The 14,210-nt window shown below is 50.2% G+C and overlaps 1 protein-coding gene across 1 annotated transcript in view; it reads left to right on the top strand.

Annotated features, from left to right (window-relative positions):
- Positions 1–14,210, top strand: part of LGR6 (leucine rich repeat containing G protein-coupled receptor 6) — a gene marked incomplete at both ends in the record, with an annotated part of 106,969 nt that overhangs the window by 51,118 nt on the left and 41,641 nt on the right. The window contains one exon of the mRNA XM_080632902.1: positions 5,942–6,013. Within this exon, the coding sequence (XP_080489028.1) occupies positions 5,942–6,013 (72 nt within the window). The remainder of the gene's footprint in view (positions 1–5,941; positions 6,014–14,210) is intronic.

Raw genomic sequence — 14,210 nt, 5'->3', positions numbered from 1 at the left:
CGGGTTGCAGAAAGGGGAGCAGCACGCTTGCTCTGTCCTGCCACCCAACGTGCTCCACCACAACCCAGCAGCAGTAGCACGTTCACCAGTGACCCTGTTATAAGGAATGGCTTGAAGGCTTAGAGCATTTCCAACTGGGAAATAGTTGGATGGAGAAGCTTGCTCAAGGCTGTCTTGTGGGAGCTGAAATCAGTGTCCTCATGCTTCAGGACAACCTCATCACCACTCCAGTGGGGCAAGGCAGGGCTGGGCGTGATTGAAAATGAACCCTCTGCCCATGCCCTCCTCCTGCATCTCCTGTGTAAAACTGGTCCATGGGCAGCACAAATAGCCTCAGATGTCTTGGTGCATGCAGAGGGCAGTCTGAGCCTTAGACACTGTCAGCCTCAGATCCCTGCTCCATCAACTCCTCATTTGCCTCCAATCACTCTGTTGTACCCCACTCCCACCATCCTGCCATCCTCAAGACCTCTCTTCACCTTCCCTGGTGACCTTCTCACTGCCTGCTCTGCATGGACACAGGCCAAGTGCAGGGGCCACAGAGCACCACAAGCGTCCTCACTGATGCACTCAGAGCCAGTTCCCACTGGGTGCAAAGCTGCTGGGATCCCTCTTAGAGGAGCTTCACCAATGGGGGTCATGGGGCAGGTGGGAGAGGTGTGAACTCTGTAGGTCCATGATTATCATTCCTGGTTCTCCACACTTGTGAAAGGGGAGTATAAGCCCCAGTGGTCAATCTCATCAATCCCACAGGTGCTCACTGCAGTGGAGAAGCTTATCCAAGTGGACAACTTCCCAGGAGGACCAACACAACTTCTGGGGCTCCTGGTCCTTCACATGTGTTTGTTTTTGTGTCCGAGGGGTGCTGGAGGGATGACACTGGGTCCTGCAGCCCAGGGAAGAAAACCAAAGTGCTTCATTCAAAAACAGTGAGAAGGATCAGGGGTCTGGTGATGACTTAAAGGAGTAATGAGTGACCTGAGGTTACTTAACCTGAAGGAGAAGGGAAAGAGGACAAACACAAACCTTTAAGGACAAGCAGCTGTTGCAATAAGGAAGGAAAGACAAGTGCTCCATATCTGAAACAGGACTAGCAGGCTTTGGAGCAGATGGCACCAGGGACATTCAGGACAGCTTATATCTAGAACTGTGGATGCTTTCTCAAAGGTTGGCTGAGTGTTGGCAGTGACAGTCATGGCTGGAGTTGGGAATGGCTGCCCCAAACACAACCAGCTGAAGCCTGTAGGCATTCAAGAACTGACTCACATCAAGTACCAGAGATCTCACCTCTGGTGACAGGAGAGTCCCCCATGGAGACAGGTTGGGAATGGTAACAATGTTCATAACTCAATATTAATGTGCTAATTGCGGTCATGTGCACGTCCACGGGTAAACGCTCGCATTCATCTTGGGCTGTCAGGGGGCCTGGTGCTTTCCCGGTCTTTCCAGAGAATTAGTTTATGCTTTAGAAAGGATGGGAAACACCCTGGGATTTCCTCCACAAACCTGCCTGTGCAGATGGTCCTCTCCCTGCCCTCGCAGTGAATCCCAGAGCTACTGGAAGCAGGACGAGATTCTTGGCTCTGCCTCCTCCAGCTGCTTCACTGCACAAAAACCACCTGGAAAGTGGCCATGGAGATAGGCCTGTGCAGAAACCATGCAGGAGTACACCCGGGGAGGCAGGTGTGTGGAGACTTGAAGGAGAGCAAGCGAGGAGCCGGGCTGCCCCACTGCCGGCAAAGCGCGGTGATGCAGGGATTATGCCGAGTTCCCCTTACACCGAGCCTTGAGCCGAAGGCGAGGAGAGATGTGGCCTCCTCAGCTCCCCTCAGTGGGTGCAGACTGGCAGCAGTGGCAGCTCTGAGGTCTTCTCAGCCGATGGGAGCATTCCTTTGTGAAAAGACATTGCGAGTGCACCTCTCCCAGGGGTGCTGGCCAACCCACGCCTTCCCCACAGGGGTTGATGCTCTTGGGTCCATGCTTCGGTAGGTCAATAGAAACCAGAGCCATAGGCTGGTTTGTCTGCTCTGACAAGGTCCTTGCCTTACAAAATTAACTCTTCAGTCCATGCTCTTCCAGCTTTGAAGCTTTCCAGCTGGAATATGACACCTAATCAGAGTCTCTGGAAAACTGGAAAGTTGCCTGTCCTTCCAGACCTCCTCTTGAGCTGCCTGAATGCCCCTTACCTCCAAATACCCTGAATGGAGCTCCATCTGCCAGGAAGCATCCATCCCAGCTGGCAATGTGGCTAAGCTTGTGCTGCCACAACTTAACGCCACATCCCACCCTTGCACATGCATCCCTCTTCAAATGCTCTCTGCAGCACAAGCAGGACTGCCAGGCCCCTTACTCTCCTGGCTGAACATGCTGCAGCAGCATTTACTAGCCAAGAAGGAATCCCACACCAAACTCCGCAGGGAAAGGCTCCAATACAACCACAACCTGAGCCTGCCTCACCCCAAAATGTGGAGGGCAAAATGCCAGAGTGCATCCTTTTGGCCGCAGACCCTGCACCCGCAGCAGCCAGCTGGGGTGGCCCACACTGCTACTCCATTCCTCAATGAGCTTGTGGAGCATCCAGACTCAGCGCTGCCCACAGCCTGCCTGCACCTGTGTGGTGAATCAGTGCTGCCTGCAGCTGCTCCCGTCCACACACTGTGGGTCTCCATCCAGCTCCTGTTGGAAGGAGTGAGCCTGGCGGGATGGCCTTGCTCCGCACATGCCACACTTCCTGGCTGGAAGGACTCTACCCAATGGCCACCCCCACTGGTCCCTCCTTCTCTTCCCACTTTGAGCTGCAATCATAGCATCTCGTGTGGTCCAGGGCAAGCACTGTGTAGCCTGGCTTGTGAGCACACATCAAAACATCACCAAAAAAGCCACGTTGCCTCAGGATGGCAGGTCTGCAAGCGGCTTGGGATACTTCAGGAATCCCCAGAGAAACCTTATGTCTACCTGTGCAGAACAGAAATAGCTTTGAAACAAAGGGAATGGTGGGGTATATCCAAGAGACGCTCCCATGGGGAGGGAAGAGAAACGTGCAGAGGTTGGAATGTCTTTAATCCCGATGCACAAGCTCCAGGCACAGTTGCCTCAAGCAATAACAGCCCTTTGACTGTGCTGGCTGAGTCACTTCAGCCTCCCAAGATGGGGACATTTTTTCATGCACAGGCCTGTACTTCTGAGGGCTGTAAGTCTGCTAAGACTGTCTTGTGCAAGGATGCTGGTGTGATGGGACCCAATCCCAGCATTTTTCTGGTCGTTCAGGCATGGTCTCTGCCAACAAACAATCCTCCTGCTTCTGAAAATAAAACATGACCTCTGAGGAGCTGTGATTTATGCTGGGTCCAGTCAGGCTGCTGTGGAGAGCAGGTTGTGCGCCCACGTCTGCAAGCTCCAGTATGGTCACCTCAACAGTGCCAACCAAAAGGGGCAGTGCACTATCCAGACCTGCTTTTGAGCACTTGCTGGCCAGAGCGGTCTTTGCTCACCATATTCATAGAACCATAGAATAGTTAGGGTTGGAAAGGACCTTAAGATCATCCAGTTCCAACCCCCCTGCCATGGGCAGGGACACCTCACACTAAACCATGGCACCCAAGGCTCTCTCCAACCTGGCCTTGAACACCGCCAGGGATGGAGCATTCACAACCTCCCTGGGCAACCCATTCCAGTGCCTCAGCACCCTCACAGTAAAGAATTTCTTCCTTAGATCCAATCTAAACTTCCCCTGTTTCAGTTTGAGCCCGTTACCCCTTGTCCTGTCACTGCAGTCCCTGATAAAGAGTCCATCCCCAGCATCCTTGTAGGCTCCCTTCAGACACTGGAAGCTGCTCTGAGGTCTCCACGCAGCTTCTCTTCTCCAGGCTGAACAGCCCCAACTTTCTCAGCCTGTCTTCATACAGGAGCTGCTCCAGCCCCTGAGCATCCTCGTGGCCTCCTCTGGACTTGTTCCAACAGTTCCATGTCCTTTTGATGTTGAGGACACCAGAACTGCACACAATGCTCCAAGTGAGGTCTCATGAGAGCAGAGTAGAGGGGCAGGATCACCTCCTTGGACCTGCTGGTCACGCTCCTCTTGATGCAGCCCAGGATACGGTTGCTTTCTGGGCTGCGAGCGCACACTGCAGCCATGTCACTGACAAAGATGTTGAACAAGACCGGTCCCAACACCAATTCCTGAACAAGACTGGACCCAACACCAGTCCCTGAGGGACACCACTCGTTACTGGTCTCCAGCTGGACATTGAGCCGTTGTCCACAACTCTTTGCGTGGGGCCATCCAGCCAGTTCTTTATCCACCAAGTGGTCCATCTATCAAATTGATGTCTCTTCAATTTAGAGACAAGGATGTCATGCAGGACAGTGTCACCTCTCAATCAAAGTCCTTAGCTTGTCCAGATGGTCTGGTCCTGCATTTGATAGTGGCTCATCAATCAGCACAGTCCTGTAGGACTTTACTCATTGATACAGCTGCTTGAAGACAAAAATGCACTCGGCAATTGAGAAACTGCGCCAACCAGGGTGGTCATAGAGCTGGGTAGATAGTGACATTGCATGCAGCCATCCAGCCAATTCTTTATCCAAGTGGTCCATTCATCAAATCCATGTTTCTGTAGTTTAGAGACACGGATGTCATGCAGGACAGTGTCAAATGCTTTGCACAAGTCCAGGTAGATGGCATCAACTGCTCTGCCCCATCCATCAGTTCCGTAGCCCCAGCCGTAGAAGGCCACCAAATTGGTCAGGCAGGATTTCCCCTTAGTGAAGCCATGCTGCCTGTCACCAACCACCTTGTTGTTTTCCATGTGCCTTAGCATGCTTTCCAAATTGTTTGTCTGTGCCAAATCAGCTTCGTTTTGGAACCAGCCCATGTTGCTGGTGGTCTGGAAAGTCTCTCAGTCTGTGTTACTGGTTGGAAAAGGGACTTGTAATAGATGGGAGGCAGCAGGATCCAGCAGTAGTACGACAATAGATTTTGCTTAAATATTGACTCCAGATACTTCCACTCACCAGCTCTAAACACTGAGCTCAGATTTCATAGAGCCACTGAGATCCAGTGTGTTTCCCACCAAAAACCCAACAGCACTTCCTAAAGACCCACTCTGTTCAGCGGTGCATCTTCTTGATTTTTAACAAACCTGAATAGTTGAACTCCTGCACTGGGCTGCAGGATGTCTTATCCCTCCAGCACATCCCAGCTGCAGAGAGAAACCCATATGCAGGACTAGGAGCCCCTGAAGTTGTGTTGATCTTTGTATAAAGTTGTCCACCTTGATGAGCTTCCCATGGTCCTTCTCCGTGCCCTATGCTCACTTCCATTCCTGAGCAGTCCTCCTGGGTCCTGCCCGTTCAGCCCAACAGCTCCAGTCACCCGCTCCCCTGAAGCTTCTGGACTAGTTTGGGTTTTTCCACAACAGCTCCAGTTACTGCTTCAAGTTGTGCTCCAAAGCCCCTTAGCAAAGAGCTATGGAGTGGTTCCTCACCCATTGTGTTTGCAGCTGCCCCACAAGTCAAATAAAAACCCTGCCCACAGGCCAGTTTCCATAGACCCTGCAGAGGTAACCACCACTGGCACACACAGGGGGTTTATTCTCTTACACAAGTATTAATAAGGACAACTCAGCTGGAAGCACTGGTAGTAAGCACTCTGGACTAAATGCAGTGGAAAGGCCCCCTTATGGTCACCTCCTTCCCTCACCAAGCTCACCCCTGGTACCCTGTACTGCAGGATCCCAGGCCAGCCTGGGCTGCGGCTGACCTGCCAGCAGCCTTAAGCTTGCTTAAGAGTCCTGAGTGACCAACAGGGTGCTTTCTAACCCCTCCAGCTTTCCAACAGGAGTCCAGAACAGCTTCAGAAACAATCAGTGGCATCCTCCACATTGTGTCAGGGTTCTGGCTTTTTTCTTTTACATAAAAGTTTTCTTCTTTCTAATTCTAGGATGCTGCAGAACAATCAGATGAGCTGCATCCCTGCAGAGGCACTGAGAGATCTTCCAAACCTCCAATCTCTGTAAGTCATTAAAAATCACTGCTGTGAGCTGCACAGTCCCTTGGGGGCCCCAGGGCTTCCCAGCACTTGAGTCATTAGTTCCTTTGTCAAGGATGTTCTGTCCCTTCTTCCTTTTCTTTTCCAATTAAAGCAAAGATTAATGTCACTTAGCTTAGAAGGGAGAGGAGGGCAGTTTTCAAGGAAGGAACATTGTCTTGGTAAAGGATGTTGAAATTACAGCTCCCCATGTGTGCACTGTGATGAAAAGGCCACCATTGCCAATGCATATTTCAAGGAATGCTGGAAAATATCCACCCAGAAGGGGCTCTGTCCTCTCTGCTGTGGACCGCAGTGGGGAAGTGACCTGCCAGGGAGCACAGAGGATGCTCTGATCTGTCGACATGCCAGGAGGGCTGATTTACCCAGATAGAGGGTATCTTTGTCAGGGTAGAAATGCTTTAAATCACTTCTAGTGACTGAGCCATAAGAAGAAGCTGAGTCTGCAATCATGCTTTTCCTTTAACGTAACCATATCCACAGCAGGTTTGTCCCACTGTTCTCGCTAAAAATCACATCACTGTAGTAGCTGCCGTTTTCCTGAGTCAGGGCACACTTGCAATCAGATCCTGAATTTAGGGAAGGGCTGTTTGGTAAGTGCCCAACTTGTATAATCAGCACCACTGAAGCTTGTAAGAGCATTCTGAATAGGGCTGAACCACTGCAAACAGTAGTGGCACAGGGTAGACAGTCACTGTGTCTGAAGGCAGACACAGAACTAAGATGCTCTGCTTGGTGTTCATTGGTGCTGCCCTGACTTCTCCAAATGTAGTTGCTAACCTCGGGCCAAGAGCCTCCGGTGTAGGTCTGTGTTAGGGAGGTTTTTTTGCTTCCCTCTTTTTCAAACATCTGAGTCATTTTCCACAAGTTTATGAGACTCTTGTGTATTCACTGCCAAAAGCGTAGCCACCCTGGAACACCTATAGGTCACCTACAGCATGGTTTCCAAGCATTACCAGTCAGACTACCTAAGACCCAGTGTACTCGTGTTGCTCAGACTATTTGTTTTCCATTCAGAAGGGGAAGAGCCTTCATAGCACATCATGACCATTGATGAGTTACCAGCCTTGCGTGGCACCTCACGGGCTATTAACTCTCTGCTTTGCAAGTTGGCAACACAGGCAAAGCAGGCAGGAGAGCTGAAAAGGGGGGTGAAAATGGGAGCCAGCACAAGTGGAACAGAGAGCTGTACTAGACAGAAAGGGATTGTGCGCTGGTTATTTTCTTGCTCTTTCAGATATTTGCATTTGATGTCCCCATTCGTCATTCTGGGATCCAGGCAGGATTTGAAGTGTGTATCTCTTCTGGCCAAGCTGGCACAGGAAAGGAAAAACAGGCTTCTCAATACACAAGTCTTCCCTCAGGTTTATCACAGAAGCAGCCCACTAACTGAGAGAACAATAGCTTTGAGCATAGTTCTACCAATAGGACTTACCAGGCAATTCAAGGAATGAGGTGGCCAAACAAGTGGGACAAAATGGGAGGCTTCTAACCACTGTTGGACAGGGAGAGGTTGGTATTTACTGACTGCACAGCACCAAGTTAGAGCTGAAATGCAGCAAAACCCTAATGCCTAGATGAGGCTCTCCAAGTAATGGAAGGAACTGAAGAATTGTTCACAGGACACCATGCCAAAAAAGCTGGCTTTGATTCAGGCAAGTTTAGGTGAGATTGGAGGGACAGGGTGCTCCCCTGTGGATGCTCTCCAAGAGGATGTTCCCATTGCCCCATACCTTTTCTAACTGAGATGCAGTCCTGAGTTTTGGCAAATACTGTTTCAAGCACACAAACAGGGCTTCCTCCTGCAAACTCTAACACAAGTGCAGGGAAGACACCAAACTGGGCAGAGGTTTTCACTCATCAACTCTGTGCCAAGGGCATTCGTGGATCAAGGACACCCGTTCCCTGTCACTTCATGTGCTGACCCAAAGCTTGGCTGCTCCAGGTTGGCTTCCTGAGCATCACTGAGTATCACTCACCAGGGACTTCATGTGCTCTGGACCACTCCTCTTCCAGAGGGAGGCATTCACTTATATGGGTTCAGCACTTCCCAAACAGAGGTGCTCATGATTCACTCTGCCCCATGGATGCCAGCCAGCCTGAGGAGGCAAGTGTCAAATCCACCCAAATACCCCCATCCACATCAGACATACCTGTCCTTACAAACACCCCTCATCTCAGGTCCTCTGAAGCTGCAGCCATGCCCGTGGGGCCAGAATCAGACCTGCCTTGCTCCCTGTCAGCTACAGGATATGGAGGCATCGCTGCCTGGAGCCTGAGCTGTCAGGAAGGAGACCTTGGCAGGAATCACTAAATGAACACAAAGAGGAATTTAGGTTTCAAAAGAAGAGAATACAATGCTGGAGCCTGAGCTTCCTACCAAGTGTGAGAGAGCTGCTTCCCAGCAGGCTTGCTTTATCTGGGAAGCATGTTGGGAAACCTGGTGGGGAGGATTAGAGAGAACATGCACACCTGATGGCAACGCTCTGAGCCCTGCTACGGGTGCCAAGGCTTTACGTAATGCTCTGATCCAGTTGTGATCCCCTGGCAGAGTATCTGGTTACCAGCGGTTTATAGGTGCAGTAACAACACACCATGTGTATTCTGGAAGAGTCGTGTGTCAGTCTAATTAACGACTTTGTGGTTTGTGAGCACTTACCTGGAGCAGATGGGCACTGTGTCTGTTCCTCTGCCAGGCAGAAGGAGTCCAAGGTATTTCAAAGTGAGCAGGTGTTATAAATTATAATTACCAGGCTTGCAGAGAAAGCAAAGAGAAAAGAAATCTGATGGATTAAGAGATCAAGATAAACTCTTGGGTTTTCTTCTTCAAACACTGATGGAAAGTGATGAGAATGGCTGGCTCTTTCTGGAGTTTCTTGCGCTTTGGGAAGGTGCTAAATGTGTATCTGGTTCATCAGGTGGGTGTTGTCTACAGCAGTTTGGAAGGGGAAGGGGGACTGGTGCCAGCCAGAAGAGTGTCAGAGCTTTTCCAGTGTGGGTGGCTATATGGTGGCCACAGGACACACGTCAGACAGTGTGGCTGACCCAGCTGTTCCATCTGTATATGGCTGCAGTGGTGATGCCTGGGGAACAAAAGGCTCTGGGGAGAGCTTGTAACAGTCTTCCAATATCTAAAGGGGGCCTACAAGAAACCTGGAGAGGGACGTTTTACAAAGGAATGAGTGGAACAAGAGGGAATGGCTTTAAGCTGACAGAGGGGAGATTTTAATTAGATACTAGGAAAAAGTCCTGCCCTGTGAGGGTGCTGAGGCGCTGGCCCAGGGTGCCCAGAGAAGCTGTGGCTGCCCCATCCCTGGCAGTGTTCAAGGCCAGGTTGGACACAGGGGCTTGGAGCAAGCTGCTCCAGTGGAAGGGGTCCCTGCCCGTGGCAGGGGTTGGAGCTGGAGGAGTTTTAAGGCACCTTCCAGCCCAAACCACTCCGGGATTCTCTGATGGACCTATACCCAGTAGGTCCCATTCTCTGGGATCCTGGCCTCGCTCTCATTTCAGTTCTCCTTTCTCCCTCACAGTCTTTGTTCACCACATCCGTCATCCATCTGAAATGCTTTCAGGATTCACCCGCCACTCCGGCACAAATCTGCTGTTCCCAGCAGAAGTCAGCCACAGTCAGTCCCATCAGCCCTGGTCCTGTTAACATCACCTTCCCATTCCAGATGGGAAAGCATGACAGCAGCGTCTGAACTCTTTACATCTGTCCTGCAGAAGGATTTGATGTCTTCATAAGCTGATGGGATGCAACGTGGAGGGCAAACAGTCTCATATGCATTGTTCTTATAAATATTGCAAGCACTTTCATGTTTTCTACGAATATTTCCCATTATGTTCTGATTTCACTCCAGGTTTACTTGACTCATAACCTCTTAAAGCTAAATCAACCTGATCTACATTCCCTGCATACAGGTTCATCTTGCCTCTAACTAAAATAATCCAGTTCCTCCAACCCGTTGGTTTGCCACTTCTCTGATATCTTTAGCAGGAACCTTTTGGACTCTTATGGAAATGCACTAAAGACTACTTCATCCCCTGCTCCTCAAGGCAGGTAATTATTTTTATACATATGGCCAGAGATTAAAATGCAAAGGATGAATTATAGCGATTCGAGAACATGTGGACTTTGATGTAGACAAAGGCGGAAAGCGCTTCCCACCTGATCGGATTCTCACAAGCATATAAATTCTTATGACAGAAGGAAGAAAAATATCACTTTGGAATCAGCATGGCCTGAAGAGCTCAGTCCCTTCAGTCCTTGTTTCACTTCTTTGATCTGTTGGAGATTTGACAGTTTGCTGTTAACGGCAATATTCTTCTCTACCAATCACACGTGATGCAGGAAGGTTTAGGAAAGGTGTTGTTTCCATTGGGTGTTTAGAAGAGAAAAGCCATGGAAAAAAACCCCAAAACAAACAGAAATCTATGAAGTCAGCTTAACATTTCAGTGCCTTACAGTCTGTTGGCATAGAAGTTGTCTTGTGGCAAGACCACCTCAGTCCTGTAACACGACTGATTGGCTACAGGGTCTTTCTGGAGCACAGTGAAAAGAGGGCAGGGAAGAGGAGAGAGGCAGTTCTTAATGGCAATACCTGAAAATAGGCTGAAACAAAGCAGCTCCGAGTACTTGCTTGGTGATGAGCATTGCTGAGAGCACAGAACCTTGAATTCCACCTGTTATAGACCACCTTGCAGCAGAAAGCCTGTCTGTGGCAGGAAAGGGAGCCCAGAATAAGCACTAAAGAAGTTCCTTCTGCTCCAGAGGACACTTGCTGTTTAAAACCTTCTTGCTCCACATCTGAAATCCCCTCTTTTCCCTCAGGCACCTCTTCTCAGCAGCCAGCTCTGGACAGGAGTGGAGTTTTGTCCCCATTCTTGTTTTTAGAAGCCTGGTCTCCATTTTGGCATTTTAGTGTTTAATGGAATTCCCGCAAAGAAGGAAGTCTAGGAGTGGCCACATCCAAGTGAGCACTGCAGACAGGTGTGCCCCACATCTGGATGTACTGCAGGTAACCTTCGTGCAGTGATGTACCCGTGGTGCAGTGAGTCCTTGCTGAAGTTTGGCTGCTGTTAGTATTGCTCACCAGCTGTACGGAAGCAGGAACTGGCACCATGTGCTGTAATCCTTCCTCCCACTGGCAAATCCACTTGGCAGAAAGGGCATCACGCTCTTTTATAGGGGCTTGGTCACTGTGTTCTAGGTAGCAGCTTCACTGCCTCCCTTTTGCAACCCTCAAAGGACAGCAGTGGGATTCGGCATTGCAACAGAGCAGCCTGGGCCTGTTCTGTAGTTGGGAAGTTGAGCGGCTGGGACCAGGAGGCTGGTGTCTTCATGCCTGTGCTATGAGTGGAGTGCTAGAGCCTTCCCTCATGGTGGAAGATCCTAAGATACCACCAGGAAGGAAACCAGATTCTTCTGAGTCATCCTCCATGGCCTCCCTACACAACCTTCCTTCCCTTCAGGTAAGCTCATGCTGTGCCCACGCCTCCCTTGGGCAGACCAGGTGGATCTGTCTCCTCTGACCGTAGCTGTCTAGATATTACTCATCTCAGCTAGTCAGCAGTGGAAAATTATCAGCATCTCCAGAGGGTGAATCATCCCTGTTATCTCAGAGCCCTGTCTGGAGGCATGAATCAGTCTCTGGAGGGCTCTGGTTTTCTCTTCTGGCTATGGAAAGACCCTATAATCGGTTTCAACTTCTGTGTGAATAAGGCTGGGTGAGATGTGGTTTTCCTGCCCCCAGAGAGCAAAACCAAAATGTCCCTCTCCTCATCCCCCACTTGTATCTGGCAAAAACAGATCACCAAGCAACACTCATCATCAGAGCATGGGTACCAAAGCAGAGCTGAGCATCTCTCCGACACTATTGCATGCCTCACCTGTGCACGCAGTGTGTAAAGAGCAGCAGTTCCATCTCTTTACAGACTTTAAAATTCTTCTCTGGAACGTGCCTCTGATTCCTCTCTTGGGACTTCATTTTCCAACTTTCCCATTCACAGAGCTTGTGGTTGGCAGCACTTGAAGGGGGGGGGGGGGTGAGTGACACCCTTGCCATGTGCCAGCACCTCTGGAATTCACCGGTTGTGCTCCCAAGGGAAGAAGTCACAGCATAGGTTGTGTGGCTTGAGCTGTATTTGTCTAGCAGAGGTTATACCTACATGGCTGTGTCCAACGTGTAGCGTAGTTGCCTGTAAACTTTTCTATACTGACTACTGTGTTGTTCCTCCCTTTCTCTGGCCACTCTGCAATGACTGCAGTACCCACCTTTCAATAAGCGAACATCCCTCAGAAGAGACTCTGACAAACATCGAAACTTAATTCCACCTTCATACCCCTCCCATATGCACTGTCAGTTCCAACCTCAGGCTCTAATGGCTTTCAGGAAAAGGCACACGCTATCCTCTTGACTGCCCTCCCAGTACCTAGAACATTTTAGACACTAAAGAAATAACAATAACCACAGCCCACATCCATAATCCGCACACACACACTCTTGCCTATGAGTCATATAGTAAGTTCCAATGTGTTTTCCATTGACCTTTATTATTGGGACTCATGAACCTTAGCTCACTCGCCTATACACATAAGTGTCTAGGGCATGCTGCATTTCCCTAGGGACGACTCAATAGAGAAGATGGACAATGGGTCCCAGATGTTACATACAGTAGATAAAGCCGCATAGCGGGGAAGATGGGTCCCAGATGTTACATACAGTAGATGTGTCAGTGCAAAAGGAAGATGGGTCACAAATGTTACACGCATTGAATGTGTAAGCATTCCTGATGAACCACAGAGAAGCTTCAGGTAAACTCGAGAGAGGAGGCAAGCAAGAAATGAACCTTGGATGGGCACAGGGGATCCTATGGATGTTCACCCAGCACAAGGAGGCACTCAAACACACCACAGTACAGCCCAGAACCTCAACAGGAGGAAGACCCACCCAAGTGCCCATCAAAACAAAATAACCACTGGTCTAGCAACGATTGCCTGAATCAAGCACCACAGCCTGGACATTTGGATCCCATGAGTGGGAAGTGGATGGAGCAAGGCAGATGTGAACCCAGCTGTGACACCCTGCAGGTCTCCACTGCCAGACAGGGACCTTGTGATTCATCTGATCTGAGGCTGGTCCCTGTGCATTCAGGCTCCTGTGCAAACTGGCTCTTTTGTCCCATTGCATGCTTGGCCCTGAGGATCTACTGGGGCATTGTGACCTGTTCAGAGCCACTCTCCCCAGAGCCCTGTTCCTTCTGTTCCAAAGAGCTGCTTTTACCTTCTTTTTTCCAGACAGCTTGTATGCTTGACAAACACTGTGTTTCCCAGCAAATATGCAGGACCCACATGGTTTGGTGGGCCTTTGAGCAACCCTGCTTCTCTCTGCCTCCTTTCTGTACACTCTCCATTTCCCTGTGCCTGGCACCATGGGCAATGGGGGCAATGCCAGGCGCCCAGGGACAGGGCTGGTTGGGGAGCCAGTGCGGCAGTGGGGTGCAGATGTCCAACCGTCAGCAGTTTCTGTAGCTGCACAGAGATCTTGGCAATCCTGCTCTGCACGGTTCTGACCTGAGGGGTTTTGGAGGTGTCTGCAACTGGGGATAACAAAGCCCTCTTGTCTCTACCAAAGGCACTTTGTGTGGAGCCCAGGTATTGCTCTGATTTCATTTCCTGAGCATCGCTCATGGAGGGCTTCCCGGAGGTACTTGTCCCATTAAGTCGGGAGTGAAGACTCACTGCAGTCCAAACAGAGCCCTGCGAACTTTTCCACCAGTTCCTGTTCCACAGCCAACCGGGAGCGTGTTTGCATCTTGCACTTTCATTCAGTGCCTGGGATGGTTTTCTCAAGAGTTTTTAGCCTGGAAATGGAGCTAAGGAACTCTTGCGAGTCCTGCTTGAGGGCTGCGAGCTCTTCTGTGGCAGAGGCAGAGAGCCCAGGCACTGCAGCAAGCCTACAAGGCAATGTTTTACCTGTTCAATAACGTGCCTTTCATAGAATCATAAAACAGTTTGGGTTGGAAGGAACCTTTAAAGGTCATGTAGTCCAGCCCCTGCAGCCAGTGAGCAGGGACATCCTCAACTAGATCAGGTTGCTCAGAGTCACATCCAACCTGGCCTTGAGTGTTTCCAAGGATGAGGCATCTACCACCTCTCTGG

This window comes from Psittacula echo (assembly GCF_963264785.1).
Source record: "Psittacula echo genome assembly, chromosome: 22".
Lineage (NCBI taxonomy): Eukaryota > Metazoa > Chordata > Aves > Psittaciformes > Psittacidae > Psittacula > Psittacula echo.
The sequence above is the reverse complement of the archived record's forward strand: the minus strand, read 5'-3'. Positions and strand labels throughout refer to the sequence as shown.